Genomic DNA, 24,713 nt, shown 5'->3' with positions numbered 1-24,713 from the left:
GTTTAACATTTCAATGAACTCCTCCTCTTGCCCCTGATCCAGTTTGGACTTATCCACAGACTGCAGTCCCTTAGGGATGCATCTGCTCCAAGCGGAGCCTTATCTGTGAGCGACAGTCTCTCCAGGGCTGCGCCTGCTGCGGCATAGACTCATCCGCAGCCACAGTCGCTTTGAGGTGCACCTGTTCCAGCGTGGCCTTATCCATGGGCCGCAATGCCTTCAAGAGGTACACCTGCTCCAGCGTGGCCTTTGCCACAGCCACAGTCCCTTCAGAAGTAAACTGGCTCCAACATGGCCTTACCCAAGGCTGCAGTCCCTCCAGGGCTGTACCTGCTCTGTCAGGGGCTTATCCATGGCCACACGCTTTGAGGTGCTCCAGCATGACCTCAGGCACAGCCAGTGATGCTTCAAGGTGTACCTGCTGCAGCGTGAACTTATCCACAGATGCTCTGGGGTGTACTTTCTCCAGCATGGACTTATCCTTGGGCCACAGTCCTTTCAGAGGCATTCCTGCTGAGCAGAAACGTAACCACAGCCACAGACGCTTTGAGATGTACCTGCTCTGGCCTGGACTTATTCAAGGCCACAGATGCCTTGGGGTGTCCTGCTCCTACATAGACTCATCTGCAGGTGACAGTCCCTTTGACTGGAGTTCACACCGGCGTTCCAGCCTGTCCAGTACAGCAGCAGCAGCAGCGATGCCCTGGCCACCTGCCGGCCCAGGCCCATCACCACGGCTGTTATCAAAGCGTTCCCAGGCACAGCAGAGTCAGGTGATAAGCAGGATGGCAGTACAGCAAGTAGTGAAACCAAAAAGCAGCTACTAACGAGCACTAGACTCTAAAATACAGTAAGGCAAGCAAGCCCCATGGCAAGCACAGGAGCCTGCCAATTAATAGCTAAACAGCAATTAACAGCTGATCTGTTATTCGATCTAGCACATTCCAATCAGATTTGTTGTTATCTTGAACCCTTTGAGCCCCATGTTGGGTGCCAAAAAGGACTGTCATGGTTTAACCCCAGCTGGCAACTAAACCCCCCACAGCTGCTCGCTCACTCCCCCTTGGTGGGATGGGGAAGAGAATCGGAAGAGTAAATGTGAGAAAACTCGTGGGTTGAGATAAAGACAGTTTTAACAGCAAAAGCTGCACGCGCAAGCAAAGCAAACCAAGGAATTCATTCACCGCTTCCCACTGTCAGGCAGGTGCTCAGCCACCTCCAGGAAAGCCGGGCTCCATCCCGTGTAACCGTTACTTGGGAAGACAAACACTGTGATGCTGAACGTGTTCATTGTTCCCCACCACCCCCCCCTTCATTCTTCCTCCCGCAGCTTTACATGCTGAGCATGGTGCTATATGGTCTGGGACATCCCTCTGGCCAGTTGGGGTCAGCTGTCCCGGCTGTGTCCCCTCCCAGCTCCTGGTGCCCCCCCAGGCTGCTCGCTGGGGTGGGGTGAGAGGCAGCACAGGCCCTAATTGTGTAAGCACACATATGTTCAAATGTGTTTCTACAGCTGTTGTGAGAGGAGATGGGCATAAGTGTATCTATTGCATTTCCACCTCTCACTGTTCAGCACTGCTTCTACTTACAGGCATACTGGATAATTATTCTTCAGTACGCTGGATGTTTTGTCAAAACAAAACCTTGAAAATTAATGAATAGTTACTGCATTACCATTTTAAAAAGTATTTCTAGGAAAAATGGTTGGGAATTTTTCAAAGAAATAATTTTCTGTCAGATCATCTTGTAAAAAATGAAAACTTCTTACGAAAAGCTTGTAGAAGCAATTAAAAAATTGTGAAATTGCTGAAATGCTATGTTTTGAAACAATGCCATTTTCCTACTCTGAAACCACTTGTTTAGAAATTCCATTTCAGTTATGATTTTTTAACTTCATTTTTTTAAATTGGTAAAACAAAATGCTTAGATTGATCCAAGTGGGATACACTTACTGGGTTTTCATTTATCGCATTTTTGTCTTGTTAATATGTTTTCACACTTCTTGCAGTGGTGGAAGTTAGGAAACGTGTTTGAGAAATGGCTGGTCAGAAAGCACATTTATTAAAAATGTAGGCATTTTGTCTCCTGTTCTTGAGAATATTGTTTGGAGCCTTTGTCTATTTTGTTTTAGCATATTCCCGTGTTTTAAATTTAGGCTGGTTTTATGCTTCACCTTAGGAGTACGTGAGTTACGTAGTACCACATGATCCAAAATCAAGGGTGTCTGGCCCTACCTGGCAGTAAAGAGAATACCATGAACAGTGTGTCCCATGTCAACAGACAGTGCATGAAAATGTGGCCTACATTTATGTAAAATATCATTTTTACATGCTGGTGGTTCTCTGTGTCATATAACACATGTCCAGTAGGAAAGAACCCCCTTAAAGCAACCTTCAAACTTCCTTCTGATGGATTCAAAATGCTTTGTTCTGGAGATGGGGTGAAGCCAGGCTGAAGGAGCAGCCTGGTTTGAGACCCCTCGATGGAAAGAGGTCCTGCTCAGTGGAGAGCCTGAGAGGGAAAAATGCAACTGTTACGATGCCGGCAGTACTCTGAAAATACAGGTACTAGTCCTGTTGCCTGTGGTTAAGAAGGATAAGGAAAGCAAGTGATGTTTAAACACCAAGGCTTTGATCTGGCTTTGTGACACTGATGCTCCCGTGAGGATCAGGGCTTGTATGGTATATCAGAATCTCTTACAGGCATATAGAAGAATTCCTTCCTGTCCTAATGTGTCCTCAGTGCAGTAAGCAAGCTCTCAATTAGAGAAGGAATGTGTGACAGGAAAAAGAGGAGGAGACAACAAGTGTGACCATACAGAATACTATCAACAGGAAACTGCATGTTCTAAAGACAAAAGGTATCTTGTTATCTTGGCTGTGATGTTACATCTCCTGCTGGCTTGCAATGGGTGACAGCTCAGGAAAATCCAAACGTTTAGCTGTGCCTCTCCCTTCAAGTCTGTGCTGAATCACATCAGAGGCTGTAACACCAGTGTGGTGGTAGGAGAACAATGTGCTATTGTTGATATTCTTTTGGATAAGACACAAACCCAGAATCTTAACCACAGAATATTAAATCACCTCTTTTGGCATGAATAGATAGGTTTACTAAGGGCCCTAATCCAGTTCTAATTTACATTGTTATCTTTTGTCTCTCTAAACTCTTCCTGTTGTTTAGATTAGATTTGGTCCACTTTTTTTTCTTTCCATTGGAATATAAATAATGAGAACAGACTATGCTGCATTGGTATTTGAACAAATTCATACTTTCAGGACTGTTTTCTCTTTATAGGGGAAGGGAAAATCAGAATCAAGTATAATACACGTGTGGTTTCTCAGTATTTGAGCAGGGTTGTTTTATGAAATCCAGTGTAATGACCGATTATGTCATTACAATAAAGTAGTATTCCACATGTATGAGATCTAAAATAAAGGCTGTCATCTGCACAGGGTAATTATGATTAAGGTGCTGTAGTAGAGATTTTTTTTCTTTTAGGACACTTCCTACTAGCACACATAATATTTGAAATCTTCTATATGCATCCAAAGGTGACCAAAGTGATGAAAGAAGTGAGAGATCCATGCATCTCTATGCATGTTTTAAAACTACCCAATTAAATGGGAAAAAAAATCAGAATCTGGCAGATTTAAGATTCTTTTTTATGTTCTGTGTGCTATGTTCCAAGTTCTTATCCTGCTAAAAATGATTCCTTGAAACTATAGGAAACTGTAAGTGTGATATTTATAAAATTACTTCAGTGTTTCATCCTTGGTTGGTGTTCAGTTTAGATAGTTTTAAAAGCGAAACATGGAATTTGCATGAAGGATTGAATGAAATCAAGGTGGAGGAATGTTACTGATGCTGCCCAGGTATTTTCTCTGCCTGCTCTATGGCATGAAATGCAGCTCATTGAAATCAATGGAAAGATGTTAGTTTGAGTGAGGTCTGGGTAATGCCCCAAACCTACTGCTTATTTAAAAGTGATTTATAAAGCTTTGTTTGACCTGTAACAGAAAATAAGATTTCCTATTTTGAAAAGTTCAAATGGAAGCTTAAAAGGGTAGCAAAACTTCATTTTTTATTCTCGGATTGGAAAACTACTGTCATCTGCACTTTAACCGTTGCTTGTTGTGTCCATAATTCCTGATATAAAAAATCCAAATGTGTCTGGGGAAAGGGCTCCATCAGTAATGCTTGTAGGTCCTCCATGGGGTTATACCAGTGTTGCCACAGACCGGCATTTCCCCTGCTAATCGCAAACTACCAGAGATATGGAGAACAGCAAGGTGTAAGAAAGGAAGTGGAAAAGAGGTCGTATCGGAGAGCATTTCCTCCTGATCTTTGTTTTCTTCACCTTCCACATTTTTTTCCTGCTGTTGCTTCATCTCCTAATGGTCTCCAGTTGATTCACCTCTCATCTGCATTCCTCTCAGTAGATATATTCTCTCCTGAAGTAGGGCATGATGGTGGCCAGCCACCACGGGCTCAAAACTTGGGGAGCCAAAGGGAATCCTCTTTTGCACATAGATTACAACTGCACCCTAACCAATTTAGGTTTATTGCTTTCTTCTCCTACTCCAGGAGTTCCTCCAACAAGCAAAGACCATAGCAGCACCACATTCTTCTCTGGCTTCCTGAGAGAGAGGTTTTACCGAGGTATATTGCTGCTTCCCTGCAATACTGCAGCTAATAACTGCTCTGCTCAGAGCTGCGGCACCTCGGCATAGGCTGGGTCCTTCACAGATAGTGCTGGGGGCTGTCCCTTAATCTGGGGACAAATCTGGCTGGCCAAACCCATGATCATAAGAGAGCAACCATGCTTTTCTATGCAGGTGCAGCACTGGGAGGGGGTTAAATGACAGGGTGCGCCTTGGAGCAAGATGAAGTGTTCAACAGCGGTCCTGTCCTACCAATACCTGCTCTTCCAGTCTTGGCTGGAGGCCCCTGTGGACTAAGTGGTGGACAAGCGGAGCGGGCGGATAGTCCTGAGGCTGCTCCTCTGGGGTTCTGGCCCCTGCAGCTGATAGCTGCCTCCCCAGCCTGGCTTGTGCACTAGGAAATAACGCTGCTTTGTCGCATTAGAGTTCATCAGAGGGATGTCAATTCAGCAGCTGCTGCAAAAGATTTCTTAAAAAATGCAAAACAAAGTAAGATCTCAAGGGGGGGGGGGGGGGGGGGGGGGGAAGCAGAAACAATATAAAGGTTTTACGTGTAAAATACATAAAAATATAATATCTGAAAATCAGACTTTCACTTGCAGACCTGATTTTACATTTTTGCACTTGATGACATCGGTTGCACAGAAAGCCCTGAATCTTAAAGCCTGCAAAATGAGTAAAAATAAGACAGGGAAATATTTTCCTTCTCTTTCTGTCTTGCAAATCATGTATTTTTATGATTATAAATAGCTAAATCAACAAACTTTTACTGACTGGGGATGTTAAGCACACTTTTGTTGTTGACTTACAGGACTATTTAAACTCTTGAGTGCTAAAAATTAGAATTCCCTTTGGAAAAGCTTGTAGTTTTTAGTGGGCTGGGTTGGAGTCCTCAGTAAGAAGCAGTTAATAGGTAGACTGTGGTGACTCCAGCAAAACAAGATAATCAATTCCATCTGCTTTTCTAATTAATCACCCTTAATATTGGAAGTCAGGGACATCACAAATGTGCTCAGTAAGCATATATTTTGCAAAGGAGGATAACAGTTCCTTACCTCAGTGGCAGTCAATTTGTCTGACACCTCGCTTTTCACCTCTCAGAGAAATCCTGGGAACAGCCACCCCCTGCTCCCCATGGCTGAGCTGCACTGCCCCAGCCCCCTGTACTCTGACTGCAAGGGCACCATGCATCCTGATTTTTTGTTGTTGTTGTTGTTTTAACCAGTTTTGCTTGTTCTTCTCAGAAAAGGAATAGTTAAAAGGAATGAAGAGAACGCTCTGTTTGGGACTTCAGTTTTCCAAAATAAAATATGTGAGGGAAAGGTTTCATTCAATTTTGGCATCGCTTTGTTAGGTCAGTTTAAGCCAAGACAGACTGTTATTCCACACTGTTTGCTGATAGTAGAAAGTTTACATATCGAAGTGTATTTTTTTTCTTGAAGGAAGAGAAAATCGGCACGAATTTAGGGGACAGCTCTCTTACTTGCTTTGCAGGAGAGATTGTTCTGTTAACAACTCATCAAGAAAGAAAGGGGGAAAAAAAAAAAGATAAACAGGATTAACTGTTTACTTTAAGTGAGCCGAAGTCTGGTTGTTTTTCCGAAGAAGAACACAATGTACTGTTGTATCTGGTTTCCAGAGTGGTGTTTATCATAATTCCTCCTGCGGTGGTTGGTAGAGTGCTGGGAAGGCTCTCCGCCCACTCACAGCTCGCTCCCTTTCCCTCTCCCATTGAGGCCTCTGGCCAGGACTGTGAGATGGAGCGAGCTGTCCTGTGTGATCTTTACTGCCTGACATGAGCTGACATTGACCCAGAATAAAATAACAGGGGCCGTTTCCTAGAACTCTCGGTGGACTGCTGAGAATTGCTACCATAACTCTTGTAAACACGCGACACACACACACAAACACACTCCCTCTCCCTCATTTAGAAACACACCTAGGAAAGGCAGCCACGAAAGCAGAGTGAAGAAAAACAGCTGAGTGAAAAACAGAAACGGCAGACCCTGTGAGAAAGGGTGGAAAATTGCCTTTCTGCTGGGGAAGGAGCCCCAGCAAAATTTCACTTCTGCTTTTCTTCTTTACTCTTTCTTCTGCCCTTTATTTTGATGAATATTATATTTTTCTGCTGGTTCGGTGGGATGTTGTGGCATTGAAACAGGAGAATGTCTTACTGCATACAGGCACAGCTCTGTGAGAAGTCCTGCAGTGTTCCTGTATTTCATTTGCCTTTCACGTGCACTGGGGAGATACCTGTGCAATGGTACACTACCAGGAATGTGTTTTAGGATGTTCTGTGCCTGCTGAAATGGGCAGGGTTTTTTTAATACTCACTTCATGTTGGTGTTGGTTTTGCTTTGGGTTTGGTTTTTTTTTTCTTTAATAAAATCTAGGATCCCGTTCATGGTCTGTGTGGTTTCAGAAGTAAATCTGGTGAGTCCAAATAACATGGTCTTGAAAGATAAGGGACCCCAGTACTGCTGCTACAGTGTTCTTGCTTCATTCCAGATACTGTAAAGCCCTCACTGTGGGTTTTGCAGGGGGAGCTGGGAGTTTTCTAAGCCCTGTAGCGTGGAAGGAATGGGTTGATACTGCAAGGAAGCCCTCTCTCGCTATATATACGCATACATACATATTGGGTCCTCCCCTAGCTCAAATGGGGTCTAACACACAGAATAGACTCTGTGGACCTGCCCTCCCAGATACAATCATATTATTCAGCTATTGCTTTCAGATCACCTGACAGGACTTCTATTGATTTGAAGACAGGACTTCTGATTTTTATGTATAAGGAACTGAGGCATGGAGGAAACACAGCACGGCAAAGATGATGTGAAATGTTGCCAGAACCAGCAACTGAATGCTGATTTTCTTGGAAAGGAGGGTGCTGAGCACCTTGCAAGAGAAGATCTTTTGGCAGCACCTCACCAACTGTTGGAATTCTTGGATGCCAAAACAATAATTACAAAGTCTTATGATTAAAAAAATAAACAAAGAACCCCTCCTCAGATTCATAGATAAGTACTTTAAATGACTGGGTGGTAATTACACGTTATATTTGGAACATGATTTTTCTACTGGAGATCATCCATAAGAAAGACTTGCAGTTTTCAGCTGAGCCTGTAAGTTTCTTAAGTGTACATTCTTACCCTCGATTCGTAAATCATGACATACAGGGAAATAATATTTTCTCGGAACTGTATACTGAAATAACCAAGAGATTGTAATAGGATTCCATACTGAAGGAATGGTACACTGAGGAACCTGAGGAGTGTGCATCTTGGGTTTTTTTTAACAACTACAATTAACAGTGAGTCCAAAACAAGCTGGGATGATCTGATGTACTTGCTTTTTTGTAACCACCCAAAATTGTTTTTGTTTACGTAACAAGCTGTATGGAATGGATCTTAGCAGAAGGACCATAAATTACATGCAGTGTAGTAGTGTGGAGATGCCTGGGGGATCTTACTGGTCTGTTGCAGCTGAACCTTCACACAAACTTTTAGGCAGTACTTAGGAAGTTATTTTTCCTTGACTTTCTGTGTCTTCCAGACCATCACTATGAACTTTTACTTACGTGGCAGAATTACTTTGGATTTAAAGTATTAATATATGAAAACTTAAATATGCTTTTATGAATCTGAGATAAGTGCAGCTATTGGGTGGGTGATACTGGAAGTATTTCTCAAGTGCAACTCTGTAACTGTTTGAAATTGTAGTTTAGGGACCATACTGCGTTTGAGAGGATGTCAGAAATGTCTTTTTATGGTTTAAAATGTTTTGTTTACTTTTGTGTTAAATTCTGTGTACAGATAAAATACATCAGCAGTTTATTTTGAAAGTGCACTTAGAGACAGTATCAGATGGGGAGTTTAAAAAGTTCATTTGGTGCTGCATGAAAACTTTGTAGAAGAAAGGGTTTATGCTGAAAAAATTGTCATGTGTGAAGAAGCCATGGTTGTCATGGCACATATGAAAAGCTGTCTGGTTTCTGTGCTACACCCGTTCCCAAGAAGTTGTATGTAGTTCCCACCAGGCAGGCAGTGTTCCATGTTTTGAGTGGGAACATTTACAGTGCTGTGGAGCTCCATGCTCTACAGGCGTGTTCTGCATTAACAAGGTGGCCCTGCTGATAGAATTGGCTCATACAGGTCTCTTCCTACGCACAAAAGCCTTTTCCCACAAAAGTGCTGCTTCTTCAGGTCATAGACATAAAATAGTAAGTGGAAGGATTAACCTGAATGAAGAAATGGAAAAAGCAATCACCGGACAGGGTTTCACAAAAGACCTCATGGAAGTTGCATTTGATTTTCCAGTTTGTGTTGAAGTATGTGATGATTCAAGGAAGTGAAGGAAAATAAGCAACCATTATTTTATAACCTCTCTTTCTTTTTTTTTTTTTAACGTATGTATAAAAATGTAAGGAAAACCAAGGAAAATCCAAAATGGTGGGCTTGATATAGTTACTGTAGTGAGCTATTTGCAAAGCATGTTCTACAAATACTCTGTTGCACACATGCTAAGAAGTGCCTGCAAAAAAAGATTTCTTTCCTGAGACCAGGGAGGCCTCTGCTACATATTTTCTGTTTGTGATGCTGAGATAAGACTTGCTCATTTCCCTGGTGATAGTCCTGTCACATGTGCAGTTTCCACCAACAGTTCTGCAAGGACAACCTGTCTCTCGCTGGAAGGAACTGGAGTCTCTGGTGCTGACTGTGTGGGGTGTGCTGTGCCAGCTCTGCCAGGTCCAGCACTCCAGAACTGCCTCCTCCTTTCCTTCCTTCTGGGTCCTTCCACAATTACCGCATAAAAACATACACAATCACAAACTCCACTTTCCAGTAATTTTAAACCTCTGGTTTTCAAAGCAAAGATTGATATTTCGGTCGTCTCAGTGCTTCAAACGAGAGCACCAGCCTGGGTGCTCTTAGAAACGTCTGTACTTGGAGTGAGTTATGACCAGAATTCTTTGAGTTTGGCATTCCCCTTATAAACTGGAAGCAGCGGTGCTTGTGTTTTCCTCTGTATCTGTGTTCCTCTGGAGCGTATGCATAGAAGGGGCTATGTTAATAGTTACTAGTCTATAGTTAATAGTCATAATAGTTAATTTTTATCTGTATCGTTCAATCCATAGTTATGCCCTGTAGAGCTTCACTTACTATTTAGCGACAGCAAATGGCATGGATTTTAAGCAGAAAGCTCTGAATCTTGTGTCTCCCTAAAGAAGGCTCTAGCGGCTATGTGCTTTTCTAAAGGGAGCGTGAAGCAGTGCGTGTTCTGGTGAATACAGTGCTTTTAATTGGAAAATCTTGCTACTGTTACGAGGGGTTGGGGGACACGGATGGTTGTTCCTGTGTATTTAGACCTGTGCTCTGAGCTTTGATTTTTCAGAGGCGATACGGGTATGGTGAATGCAAGGAGTGCATAAGGTGGGGATAAATTAAATCCCAGTAGGGTGGTGTCCTGCAGGTTAGGATTTGAATCTGAGCCATATTAGCAGGAGTTAATCAGCTCCACCTTGAGACTTGACCAGACAAGTTACTGAATTGGAGTTGTGTAGGTAGTGTTGTGCCTCTGGTGATTAAGGAAGAGGGGGTTTTTGTTTATGTGTGTTTATGTACGTGTGCTTTATGCCTCTGCTAGGACCACACCTCAAAGAGATAAGAAGTCCTTCTGACAAACAAAGGAGCAGCAGCTGTCTCTCGGATGGCTAAGATAAAGAATGAGCAAATATCAGAGCTAATACAATTCAATTTTCAGGCATTTCCCCATTCCCCCCTTTCCATCCCTTCCAGAGAAAAAGTAACTAATGAAGTCCCTGCTGAGCACTGTGAAGGTGGTGGCATCTGCCTGTCTTGCTCCTCATGCTGTGCTGTGTAGCTTAGCTATGTATGGAGAAGAGCTGCTGTGGGCCACATGGTTGTCCTGTTACCCCAGGGTAAAATTTGTTAGTTAAGATCTGTTCATGACAAGTTTCTGTTGTTTGTTTTCACAAGATTCAGTAAAGGCAATCCCTGCATCATCAGTCAGTTCTGGCCTCTGTGGGCTCTCGTCTCCTCTGCAGGCAGATCTTTTTCTTATTCTTTCCCACTAGCCGCTGAGGAGGCTGGAGGTGACTGAAGCTGAAGAATGTTTTTGTTGCTTTACCTCTCCAGAAAGCCAGCTGCCCAGTACAAGGCAGCAGTATGGAGAAGTATTATTTGTCTTGCATGAAAAAGTAATAGTAAAAGAAGGCTTTGCACTTTACCCATAAGGAGTGACTGACTAGAAGGGCATGGCAGACTAATCCTGTAATCCTCTCCAGATTTCTACTAGGAGACATTTTGTCCTAAAGATCAGCAGAGTCATAGAAATAATGCAAAGTAATCAGTCTCATCTTCCCCCAGTCCCCATCGTTGCTCCTGGCTATTAGCAAATTAACAAAATTTTCCCAAGCTTTTGGATGAGACTTACTCTGTCATTACTTAAAAAAAAAAAGGGAGGGAAGAAGTAAAAAAACCAGACTAATCTGTGCCTCACTTCTTATCATTCCCTATCTTCTCCCCCTTTGTTATTACCAATGAGTCATACTTCACCTTTCCCTTAGTCTGCATCTCCCACATTCCCTGCCACCCCTCACTCCCGGAGTGAAGTCTCTGCTTCTTTGCATGAGAAATTTCAGTTTCCAAAACCATATTTTAAATTCAGGTCTCATTTTTGTCCCAAAGATAAAGATGGCCCTTATTTCCTCCCTACCTGAGCACTGCTGATAACAATGGAGATGTTGCCCTCCTTTTTGACAGTTCATTACTGACAAGGCATTGGTAAAGGTATATTTAAGCTGATTAACTGATTCAATACAAATGTCCCATTTTATGGAAGAAAAAGTATTTGTGACAGATGTGCACAAACCATAGATGCTGAATTCCTGGGGGCAGATACTCATTTTGGATTTGCAGTTTGTATCATAATTTAGATGTGGGTTTTCATCGTGGTAGTGAGCTTCAAAGTGGGGAAAAATTGTGGGACAAACTGTTGCTTTAATCACAGTTAGACTTGCTGCTAAAACTTAAATTGCAAGGACATTTGCTGCAATGTGAGAGCAACCCTGTAACATGGGAAAATAATACAAAAGCACTTTTCTGGGAATAAAGTGAAATCAAGGAAAAAACTAGTGCTGGTGAAGAAGTTAAGGCCATGAGTCAACAGCCTCTGAAAGCAGCTGAACTACCATTAGTGATGCTAACAGTGTATGCAAAATATGTAAGAACAGAACCATTTTCAAAGAACGTGAGAGTATTTCTCAAAATGCATCGTTCAGCTGATTTCATGATAGTCATAAAGTAGGAAAATCAGTTGTCACTCATCATTAAATACCTATAGCAATACCTACTGAATTAGTGCAAAGCAGATCAAATGATGTTGAGAATATTTCAAGTTTTTGTCATTCATTCATTCATACTGTTTTAAAAGTGTGCTGAAGCAGGGAATGTGTTTGTGAAGTTCTCTTCATAGCTTTAGTTTGGGATAATCCTCATCTTTTAGTTTGAAATTGAGCATCTGAAGGTTATCTCTGAAAGTCTGTCTTTCATTTTAAATGCATATTGCAGAGAAATCTCGACTACCTTTTGGGAACTAAGAACAAGTGTAGTATAGTGGATGTCTGCTCACTTGTACAGTCCCAAGAGATCAGAAGTACTTGGAGTCTGATGCAATCAGTTCTGATACTCTGTGCGTCTTCATGATGCCAATAATCGTGAGCATGTTACTAGTGTGAATGGGAACATTAGTAGTATCAGCCTCAAGTTACGCAGTTCTTCCTCTACTTTTGTATATCGAACTTGGTCGTAGGATGGCCATTCTGCCATCATGTGATCTGGGATGCTGTGCTTCATACACTAGGCAGCTGGAGTGGGAGCTTCAGCCTCCAAATCCCGCCTGGAAAATATATCCTTGTCTAGAAGTAGTACTCCATGCAAATAGGACTTTACTTTTACTGAGTTAAGTTTCAAAGAGCTGATATGATGATGATGATGATTTGGCTACAGTATTTTTTTGGTCAGATCAGTTTCCTATCTTTGCCATTTATGCTGCCACCACAAAGGGATGGAAATAGGTGGCTCAGGGCTGTGGGGAGCTGAATGTCCAATGTCTGACAGCAGCTGCCTCTTTGCTTGGCTTAAAAGGACTGGGAAAATGCACTTTTAGTGACTGATGTCTTCTGCACCAACCAAGCTACTTTTATTTGGGCAATTAACATGTCCCAGAGGACTTACTACGAGCCTGGTGCCAGCTAGTCTGAGAGTTACTTGCATTCAGTTGTATCTCACTGAAGATATGAGAAATTCCAGTGATCAGTTAAGAGACTGCTGAGCTGATCAGATCTGAGACACTAACTTGGTTGGCCCTTGCTTGCTCCAAGATACAGAGGCCTAATTTTTCACAATTAACAGTCAATGAATGTTTTGTTAACATAGGCAAAACTGTTTGCTTTGTTTTTCCTGTTCCCCTCAATCTGATTTTCAGGAATGTGCAGAGCATATTAGCTCTGTTTTTCCAAACAAAACAATAGCATGAAAAGTTTCACTCAAATCAGTTAAAACTTGTGAGAGTCCTTAACCAATTGCAAGGTCCTAACATGGAAAGTGGCACGCATCTGTGGCTTTTCTGCTTCTGGGCTGTCATGTTCATCAGTCTTTGTTGAGTTGGAGGTGATATTGTGGTATGAATCCAGAAGGCATCTCGTGGATTATTTTACACGCAGAATGAAGAGTAATAGAGTTGTTGAAGACCCAGGTTTGTATTGTTAGGACAGTCATCCGCTTCCTAGGCTGGGAACACCACTTACCCCAGAGATGAGGGTATGTACCCTTCCAAACTACAAATCACAACGTTTGGTTTCCTCCTGTTTGTCATTCCTGAGGGTAGAAGCAGCCTTTTGTGGCTCTAATGGACTGCTTAACCTTGACAGGCTGTGGAGGAATTGTGGAGCATTATGGAGGAAAATGCCTAAGCTTTCTTTGCCTGGTGAAGACTCTGTTTGTGTGGGACCCTTGCAGCTAGAGATACGGGGAAAATGTGGGAGCCTCCATTTGTATTCAATACTACCACCCCCTGCTCCTCAAAAACATCACGAGAATCTGAAAAATGAGGACTCTCAGCTGGTGCTCGCACAGCTGCTGATGTCTGGAAGGCTTTGAGGTTATATCATATGTTGAATACAGCCCTCTTAAGGGTGTAAACCAAAGTTACACAGTTCCTAGTGAACAAGGAAATTGTGATTAATGGTCTTCCATGTGCTTAAGTTTCCCTGTGAAGAAAATACATGGATTTCTTCCAGAGAAATATAGGAGCTCATTTCATTTAAAATGGGTTTTATAAAGATATAATGGCTACTGTTGAACGCTTTCAGGATGCATAATATATGATCTGCTCCAAGAGCAGTTTGGAATCAGCTTGCTGTGAGCAATGGTGCTGCTCTCGAGAAGGTAGTTTTGGCACATACCTTTGAAATAAACTGAATTCCACTGCCTAGTGCAACCCTGAGTTTTATTTAGAAATAAAGATTTGTGTACTACCCTCACAGGTACTTTTTGTCTCCCTTTGAAAAGTTTCCATGCTTAACTGTCTCTTTCTGGGGCAGTTAAACCAATGCTGTAGACAGCAGCCTCCTCCTTCGAGCACTGCATGACTCATGCTATCGTGGCGCTCATCTCAGGTGCAGAATCTTGTGAAATGCATTTTTGACTGTGTCAAAATTTGACATAAATGTATGACATCCACTGATTTTGCCTTACCTGCTATGACAGTAGTGTCTTCTTGAAATGCCAGCAGACTGGTTAAGCAATACTTCCCAGCCCTACAGCCCTACTTCCATAGATTACTTTAATCAAATTGTTTGTTTAGCAGGTTTTTTTATTACCTTCTTAAAATAGTTCCTCTGGCCTTCTTCATACCCAATATTGAATATACTAATCAGCAGTTTCATATTGTTTTGTTCTGGGTTTTTTTAAAGAAAAATTTACATTTAAACCTTTTTATGCATCCTCAGGACTCAAAAGTTATAGAAAATTTAATGCTTGCTTTGCCAGTTTCAGTGTTGGTGATTATTACTTGTGAAATATGTTGCTTTCTTTACTTCTAAATAGAATTTTTATAGTTATACACACACACCCCTACCTTTGCACCATTGCCCTGTCTGCATTGCAGAATTCACCTCAAGCAAGGCACAAACTCAACCTTCTTTCTTTTTAAGTAGACAAACCACATAGGGCATAGCAGTTAATGAAGCTAATCCCCAGTGCAAGCTCTTTATGCTTTTTTTCACTCATGCTTCTCTATTTCATGGCCCTGTTACCTCCTGAAAATGATACATGAGAAGACCTTTAATGATGGCTGGTTTTGTTTATTGATACATTATTTGGTAGTAATTCTACAGATATTGTAGAGAATAAACCCTGTACTGAAGCTTGTAATATAATTTTCAGAAATTTGCTAGCTGGTTTCTTACGAACAGAAGCCAGTGAGTAACAGACGAATGTTTTGCAGGTTATGCCTCCTTGTCCAGGACGCCTATGGAATGTTCAGTGAAGTGCAGTTGCAGTCCCTGAGTTCTGCAGATGACATTGAGCAGTATTGCAGGAGATGGGAAGGAAAATTCTGCTGCTTAGCTGGAATGAAAATTTTGCAAAGAACTACGAGAGGAAGGTGAGATCAATTAATGGGAGAATGTATTGTATGCTCTGGCAGGCAGAGGTGATCTGCCCTTTCATTTATTTCTGTGACCAATAGTCTTTGGAAAAACTGAATCAGGCTTTGTTCAGTTAAGTGTCCTCATTGCCATTTTTGGGGCATGCAATAGTACTTGGGCCGACCATACTCCAAAATGAGCATAAGCAAGCTATACAGAGTAGCAGAGAAAGGAATAGAGAAGAATTACCATATGCAGCATTTCATAAATATGAGTGTTTTCTTCCTCCTCAGTACAGTCAAAGACTTAAAAAACATTTGTTCGCCTCCCTTTAATTGCAGAACTGCTTACTACAGTATGTTTTTCTGCAGTGCTGCCCAGCCTGGGTTGAAGTTTCAAGCATAGACTTTCCGTCAGTATATGATAACTTAATTAAGTCTGTATGGTTTTGGAAGTGCAGTTTAAGTTTCTTTAAAAAAAAAATTTAAAATCTTGCAAATCATAAGAATGTCCACAAACAAATAAGAATGTCCACAGGTTTATAGAAGAAATCCCCCCAGATAAGTAACAAATTGACTTATGGTACCACTCAGATTTTGCTTATTTTGTGACTCCTTTTACATTCTTTGAATAAAATAAAATATCTTTAATCAAGAAAAAAAGTATTAACTAGATCAAGTATCTTATGTAGTATCTTTCTAAGGAAAGTGGTACAGTGTTCACATGGGGACCTATGTAAACATAACTAGATTGGTTCAATTCTCAACATAATTTATTTGTACAAGCATCCAATCTAGATAAGCCTTTGCTGTTGGAATGGCTATGATATTTCTGCTGACGCTTTTTTTTTTTCTGTTGAAAAATGCTGTTTCATCAAAACCAGAATGTTTCATGGAAACATTATCTATTTTGGAGACAATTTTGTTGGGAAGATTTTTTCAGGTCCAGAGGGAGTGAATATTCTCTCTCACATTCTCATTTCATGAAAACTTTCAGAAAGTCTCATTTTTGTTTCATATTGGAACAAAAACAATTTTCAAAGCCTTGAAACGTTTAGCAAAATGGAATTATTGTTTTCCAGCCAACCCTATTCAGTGTGCTTTTCTTTTTATGTACTCGCAGTGTTAATTTTCAGATCCTTTGGATTTCAAGCCTACTTGCATTTTTATGGATCTTTAATAACAAACACGTCTTCTTATTTAATTATTTTATTGGCCTTTTTTTCAAGTTACATTTTTTCCAAACAAATTAAATAATGGCTTTGGAATTCTGGATACAAATGAAGTTTTACAACTGGCTGCTGGTGTTTCCAGTCCTCTGCCCAGCTAATAAGAGACAGACTTTTTCTAATGTAAATTCTATTTCAAAGCAGCAGTAACTTACTTCTGGCTATTCTGAGGGCGATTAGAAGACACACTGCTGAAAATGCTGGTGGCTCAGCTGGAGCTGTGCTGGTGGTAACCCTGCTAGGAAACATTAAAAGAAAAAGGCTAGTGTAGCTTCAGGGACAGTGCAGTGGTTAAAACGTGATTTCATTGTACAAGATGGGTGGGTGGGGGAATTGTTCAGGGATTTATTTTTTTCTTAATTGTTTCAGCCTAAGTTCTGCTTTATAACTTGTTATTACTTTTAAGTGTTGGGACACGTTTTGTGTCATTCTAGGTGTGATGGAAACCACAGCAAAGCCGTAGTTGAAATGAATATAAGGGAGTACTTATTCACACAGAGCATAATTAGACTGTAGAACTCGTTGCCACTGGATAAATGGGTTTCCAGAGCCAGTGGTATGTCCAAGCATATGATGGGATATGCCTGTGAGTGCCCAACCTTGGCTTGCAACACATGTGAATAAGAACTATGTGGTCTGCCCTGCAAGAAAGACTGCTGTTTTTTGGGAGTTGTTTTTGTTTGGTTTTTTTTGAGAACGCCAATTCCTTTTTGGAAGGAGATGGCTTTTAAACTGTTTGTTTCCTGGAGTCTGACAGTGGCTTTTAAAACGGATAAAAGGGAATAAAATGTAGGAAATACGAGGGAAAAGTCATTACTTTTTTTTTGTGCCTTTGAAGCACATGATGTGGAGAAAGCCAGGAATGGCTAATAAGATCCCATATGTGCATGTTGTCCCACAGTCACATGGACTGTAATCTCGCTTACACTGAGCGCTTCCTCAGTCCCACTGTGAGACAAAAGAGATTTTCCTTTAACAGATACAAGAGGTTCTCAAGTTTTTTGCATCAATGGACCACTGTTACTGTTCCAAAATTTTTCCAGGCCATCATCCATCCTCACCATCAAGTGTTTAATTTAAAGTACTATTTCACAACATTCCAGTAAATCAATTTTCAAAATCGCTATTTCATTTTGAATTTTAGGACTAAAAACCTAATATAGGATACTTTACATCCAGGCAAAACCCTGGCTGTAAACCTGACTTGATCTGTGGAATGAACCTGTACTGTAAGATGTGCTAAAGAAACTAAACTCATTTCTTCTTCTAATAAGAAAACACTGTGTTCCAAAAGAAAAGTAGGATAAGAACGTACACAACCATGGTCTGTCTTGACTAAGATTAACCCTGCAAAAAATTAGAATTACAGTAATCTTGCATTGAGAAGAACACTTAATGTTGAGCATCGGTTTTGAATACCCGTGAGCTTTATCAAGTACTAGGGTCTCGCACTAGGTCATTTGAAGGTCTTTCGTTGATTTGGGTGGTTTTCAGAGCAGGTCCCGTACCCTGCGTAAAGTGTACTCCCCAAAACCATTCCTGCAAGAGCTCCTCCCCTTTGCAGTCCAGCAGAGGAAGCGGTGTTCCCCTTTGCAGTCCAGTTTCTGGCCATCCTGTAATACAGATGGGCATGTCTGAGCCATGGCAAAGTTGCCATGGCTTGTTCAGCATCTTACTTCCAGCAGTTCTTCTAGTCTGTTCATGAGGCTGTTGGATAAGGTAGGAACCAGTGTTGTAGCAGCTGAATTAACAGCAGGTATGTGGTTCAGTATTTGTTTCTTGATACCTCTTCCCTTCACCCCCTCATTCATACTTGTCTCTGAGCCTTTTCTACAACCGTTCCCTGAACTGCCTGCTTAGTATCAGCAAAAAAGAAAGATGTGGTTTAAAAAGAGAAAACTGAAAAATGTTCATTGATCTGCCACTGGTGGTGTTGGCTCCTTTGAGGTTCTCTCTCTCATCCTCCCACTACCTCATGTGTCAGTCTTATAAATTCAGCCCCTTGAGAAAGAGGAAGTGAGATTTTGACCATGGACTGCTAGAGGCAGGAATTTTCGTTAAGGGTCTGTGTGCAGTACAATTAACATGTACACCCACCCCCCCCCCCCACCCCCACCCCCATTTTGATAGATCCCAGGCATGTTTCAGGTCTGTCCAGTATAACCAGTAACTAAATGGATGCAATTAGATGCAGGGACTGAGCACTCACTGAAATGTTTCAGGAGTAAATAACCTATAAATTGTCATAGTCTGCTGCTTCCTACCAGAAATTAATTTCAATGAGCTGGGATAAACTTTGTAGTTAGAGATTTGTCTTTCTCGACAAAAATAGTAGTTTTACTTTTTTAGCCCTCACTGGAGTTCCACACAGAATAATAATTTGGATTTTGTCTTTCCACCTGATTTGCCAAGCACTGAGTTGATTTACTGCTGAGTATGGGAGACCTACCTGCTGCTTCTCTTTATGCTTTCTTGTAAGGTAGAAGTATGAAGAGTTTCAGTTCTGCGGAACAGAAAGATGACATGAATTTAGAAATGGAGGAGGGAGGAAGAAATGTTTTTAACTTAATCTGTAATTAATGCAGGGTGTCAGTATATATTTTGTCCCTAAATTGAAAAAATGCTTAACAAGTTTCAAAATAAGATGTTACTGTTGCATGGATAATGCTAAAATCCACACTTAAGCTGGATGGGGTGAACCACTTTGAGGATACATCAATTACTTACCAGCTTTGGCACGTGACCCAACCTTTTGATTTGTGGCAGGTTGTCCTTCCTGTTGCGTTTTCCTCTGAGGTAAGTAGACTGAATATTGAGTTCATCAACCAGTGTAATGTTTCTCTGAGAAATGTATGCATTTTCAATTGAGGTTGGCTTTTGTTGTTGGTCATTTTAAACTTTCAAATGGTAGACACTGAAACGTGAAATCTCCCCGTAGTGTTGGTCACTATTGTGCCTGAGGGTTTCCTTACTTTTTTTACTTTTTATTGAAGCCACATACTTTTCTGGTCTCTCTCTCTCTCCCTTTTCCTCCACTCTTCACCATACACTTCCTCTTCTTTTCGCTTTACATTCAGAAGAGGTGACCACCTCTAACTGCTGTACAAGAAAGTGTCTCAACTGCTGGACATTGACAGGAAATGTAGTAGTAAGAACTCTCCGCAAAGCAAAGAAGTCATAACTTCCTTCCTTTGGTTTTCCCTCCTCCATAAAGACTGCCATGTAAAAGAACCACCCACATCTCTGAGGTTTTGAGGTCCTGAAACACTTCAGTAATAGCTGTGGTTAAAAGCTGGGTTTCATTTAAAGCATAATTTCAGTAATCGTGCCAAAGTTTTGAATATTTGCATTACTTTTTAATTATTTTTGATGGCTGCTTATGTATCAGAAGTTAACTTTTTCCCCATAGTTTTCTCCTCTCTAACAAGCATGGGCTGTTGCTTCTACCTTCAGCGCTTCTGTCATTAATCTGTTTAGTAACCAGCACTGGCGAATAACATAGGCATATCCATATTAAATCAAAAGTACTTTTATATTATAATTTCAGTGCTTTAATGTAGTATGTGTAATTTCTAATGTACTATAGAAAATTGAGTTATTGAAGTATGTAAATAAATTATGCAACAAAATAATTTCATATATCTAAACAAAACTTAGGGGAAAAAAGGCCAGCAACCCTTCCTCCCTGTTTGTATTTTGGCTGAGATGCTGGTTTAGTAGGCTCAGATTTTTACTATATGATTTTGTTGCTTTTACTAATCAAGTCTGAGAAAATACAGTGTTGCATAGCTTGTGCACTGCAAGATCTTACTAGGTCAATTAAAGGGAGAGCTAGCCTGCAGTATCAGCTTTATATTTTGATTGCTTGTCATCTGATAGTTGAAGCTTATGCAGTCTAGGTGATCATTACCAAATTTCTTTTTAGTGTGGAGCAAGGCAATGTTTCACAGGCGGCTATGAAGTGCTTTCTGTTTTGAGTTCTTAATAATTGACTCTGATACTGCCAAAAGAAAACAGTTTCATTTTAGACTAAAATTGGGAGAGTAGAAGAGGAGGAAACAGAGAAGTGCCAGGTCCTGAGTCCCTGGAGCAAAGCTGTGGAAGGCATTGGAGGAGAATCCTAGCATCTTGCTTCCTGTCCCCTACTGTAAAACTTACGTAGTTTTTCTTCTTTTCCTAGTTATGGCCATAACTGCTTTCTTCTGCTTTCTTTGATGTTGCTGATATTTTCTCCATGGAGTAATTTTCAGCTGAACCTGTGGTATGATTATTAAAATTGAAAAATCTCCCAAACTATAAGCTGTAACATTAAAAGTTGAGTCAGGCATGTCACGCACAAACTTCTTGGACCAGAACTGTAGATGAAACTTCATGCTTGTGGGAGAAATAAATAAAATTTTCTTATCAAGTTATGAAACAAGTTGTCAAGTTAGAGTCAGTGAAATACAGTTTTGAAAAATGAAAATTTGAAGATTTTTTTATTTTTGTAGTATAGCTTGTAGTATGAAATGAAGGAAATTTCCACAGGATGAGAGTAGATGTGCTGATTTATCACTTTACTGGGTGTCTAAATGCAGTTAAAACAGCGTTTCTTTTTATTTGTATGTTTTTATCAAAAAGCATAGAGCAAACATGTACATCTATGGCTGTATGCCATTTGACTTTGCAGTGAAGGGCAAAACAGGCAAGGGAGGTTAGAAGCAGAAGGTGGTTTCTGTCTCCTGCTGAGCTGTGGAAACTGAGAAGGAAGGTGGTTAAATGAGCACATGAAAGCAGCTACTTCTGGACAGGGCAGCACAGTAATCATCTATGGCAAGCACTGTGGGGAGGAAAAAGGAAATGCTGTTTTATTAGTATCACTTGCTATCTTTCACTAATTTTTCTATGGAGTAGTTTAAGACGATTTGTTAAATAGGTCAAGATTAATTTCTGGCTGTGTTGCACATATATTTTGCATTTTCTCAGCCATGTGTTTAGCCTGGCTTACTGTATTAAATCTTTAAAATTCTCTTGACTGCTGTCCGGGTACACAGCAGACAGTTTGCATTTATGGGTACAGGGGAAAGATGTACCAAATTTCTGCAAGGAAAGTTTAAGTTGAAAGGGATGCCTTTTGAGCACATTGGATAACAAAAATAACGAAGGACACTAGAAAGAATTATTTTGCATATTATATGCATACACACAAATATAAAAGTATCATTATATATAAGCAAAGCTTGAAGATGTGGGTTTATAGAAGAGTACCTGTACGTAGAGGACTGCCTGTGGCAAGTCCATACTTCTATGGTAGTCTGTACTGTAACACTCCATTGGAGTTACTGGTGATCGTACTGTGTTGGTGATAAACTAAATATAGTATGGGATGAAAAGATTTTTATCAAACATAGATTTCAGTCTTGCATGGAAAGTACAGAGTTGACTTAGAATCTGATAGATGATTTCTGTCCTTCTCCCGGTATGGATTCAGTCTTTTTTTCTTATTTCAAGGAAAAGTTATAGAAAACTGTAATAGAGTCCTTGTTTCTGAAGTAAAAAAAAAATGTTATTCAAATACTTTACATGTTCTTTTTTTTTTTAATCCTTGAGCCTGTTTCTTCTCACTTCTTACTCTACTTTTCCTTTTCTAGAAGTCTTTCCTTTCGTGACTTTTTAAGTGACTAGTAATAACACTTGCAGAGCAGAATTTTGTAGTTTTGATTTTGTCTTCCATAGCCAGAGAGGCTCTTTGTGCACATGGGAGCTAATCATATCCCTTCACTGTAGCGCAGAGCCAGCTGTTCATCTCTTGCCCTGACTCTATAGCTGAAGAAGGATACACATGTTGGATAAAATACACCCATTGTTCAAGTCAGATTGAAGTGGGATTTGAGTGTTGCTTGGCCAATAAAGAGAATGAATTTTATTCTTTCTGTGAGGATAGTGATTTTCTGTGGAGCAGGACACAATGTCTTGCCATTTCTCCACTGTCATTTCCCCGCTCCCCACTCCCCAATTCCCCTTCTGCTAAATCAAAGTCCTTAAGTGTAACAAGAGAGTTCCCTTTCTCGGAGGCATATAAATGGGAGGAAAAGGGGAGCTCCTCACCAGGGACACTGACTGATACAGTGACAGCTTCAGGAGAGAACATCCCCTGTGGTAGACAAGGTTCCTGGCAGGATGTTATTTGGAACTTGCAAATCCTTCAGGTGGCAAACGTCCCTGCCCTCTGCCTGCCTGGTGTCAAAGGAGAGGATGGGGCTGAGATATTCAGGAGACACTCTCCACTCAGTCCTGCTCCTCTGCCCTGTTTGTAAACAAATACTGTCATTTACTAATAATTAAGTGCTCCTAGTTCAAGCAGTAGATGACCTTCTCCAAAAGGACACAAGTAATAGAAGAAAATGTACTGTATTCATTAGATATTCTGGTATGGAGTAGCAAGCTGGAAGAGAGCTAAAGGGACAACTTCGTGTCCCTTGGGAAAACATAAAAATACAGATGAAGGATTAATGTAAGGTCTGTGTGAGATGTGATTATATCTTTACTGCAACAACATAGCTTAGTTGCTCCGAGTTGATAAATATGCAGTCTCTGTACACACCATACATGCGGTTTGTGGTACATTCGTATCTGTGCTTTGCCCTTGCCCTCAGTGCTGCGTGTGGTGTGAGGAAGGCCACTTGTGTAACTGCCCGAGTTGTACAGCAGGCTGTCCTCTCTTTTTGTAACCCTCCTTTTTCATGTCCCAGTTAGCAAGGCCAGTTTGTTCTTGTGGGCATTCGCCCTCCTGTGACTGTAGAGAGGGTATCTTTCTGCATGAGCCAGAAAAGCTACCTCGATCAGGGATTCGAGAAGTGGTCAATTGCTGTAAAGTCTCTTTAATACCCCAGAAGTGTTGCTTTCTATGTTCTAATGTTCTCATTGTTAAAAACAAAACGCACAAAAAAACCCCAAAACCCCAACCTCTGAGCTCAGCCTTCTCCTTTTACAGACTTGGCAATGATGCCGTGTAAGTCAGGGAGTTAATTTCTGTAAAAGAGCAGCACATTGGTGCTTCTGGTCTGTTCATTAGTGTGGACGACACAACTACAGGTAGCAACATCATTTTTTTAATCTGCCAGCCTGTTACCTGACTTGTGAACCACAAGCTTTATTCCTGAAGATCCACTCTGACATTTACATCCATAAAACTTCTTACAGTGCCAGTCCAAAGGCACCACTGTTAACACTGAATCATAGATGATATCCGGAGCTTTATGAACAAACACGTCAAGTTCACTGCCTATAGATACCCAAAGTCTAAGCACTTAAGGATCTGGAGGAGCAGTAGGGAAATACAGAAATGAGTGAGCTTAAGCAGAAGTCAGCTAAAAGCAGAACTTTAGAAGGACAGTTTCCGTGACCACTTGAAGAGAAGCAACGTATTGCAACGTGCTTCAGCCCTGTACCAGAGTATGCCATTTCCTTCTGAACAGTTGAGTTTGGAAGCTAACAATTTTTTTAGCAAGGCTTGGACTTAATTTTTTAGAGTTGTTTCAGAAATAGCGGCTTGTTTAATTGGAGGAACAGACAACTTGTTCTTGGAGGCAGCGTGGGGTTAAAATCCAGATCTCTGTGCTTCAACTACAAAGAACAGAGAATTAGGACAAGATAACTGGGAGCTCTAACTCAAAAATGCATGCCTCTTCAAGTTGATTATCTGTAGCTATTTCCCCTCCCTCGGCTGTTTTCTTGGTCTCTCCCTCCGATGTTCCTGCCTGTCCAGCAAGGATGCCATACCAACTGACAAGGCAGCCACTGAAGTGCTGCAAATTACGGCTTTGCTTGCTAAAGCTAAAGAGCCTGCAATGATTTACCTTAATATATGCTGGGCTGTTAATTTTATGTTTGTTTCTAAATTAAAAGTGGGAAACTTGCAAAATCAATACATAGAAATAGTAACTAAATGAGCAGCTGTGTAGGAACGAGACAGTCCTCTGCACATGTACTTAAGATAGCAAAATCTTGCCTGTTTCTCTGTGTCTGATATTTACAGACTTTCCTGAAAGCAGTTACACTCAGCTGTTAGAGAAAAGCAAGAAATGAAAATATTAGAAGCCTTTTTTTATAAATCTCTCAGTTTAAATAGCAAACAGTTATTTTGTAAAAAAGTTGTACTGCTATTTGTGTCCTT

General features: G+C 40.9%; 1 protein-coding gene across 4 annotated transcripts in view; it reads left to right on the top strand.

Moving 5' to 3' along the window:
* Positions 1–24,713, top strand: part of SPIDR (scaffold protein involved in DNA repair) — a 209,819-nt gene that overhangs the window by 164,417 nt on the left and 20,689 nt on the right. For 3 of the 4 annotated variants that reach the window (XM_055799069.1, XM_055799071.1, XM_055799072.1), the window contains exon 11: positions 15,189–15,347. The exons of the other annotated variant lie outside the window; for it this stretch is intronic. In XM_055799069.1, the coding sequence (XP_055655044.1) occupies positions 15,189–15,347 (159 nt within the window). The remainder of the gene's footprint in view (positions 1–15,188; positions 15,348–24,713) is intronic. 4 annotated transcript variants of the gene reach the window in all.

This window comes from Falco peregrinus, chromosome 3 (assembly GCF_023634155.1).
Source record: "Falco peregrinus isolate bFalPer1 chromosome 3, bFalPer1.pri, whole genome shotgun sequence".
In the NCBI taxonomy this organism is placed as follows: Eukaryota; Metazoa; Chordata; class Aves; order Falconiformes; family Falconidae; genus Falco; species Falco peregrinus.
Note: the sequence above shows the minus strand (reverse complement) of the source record. Positions and strands in the feature narration are given on the sequence as shown.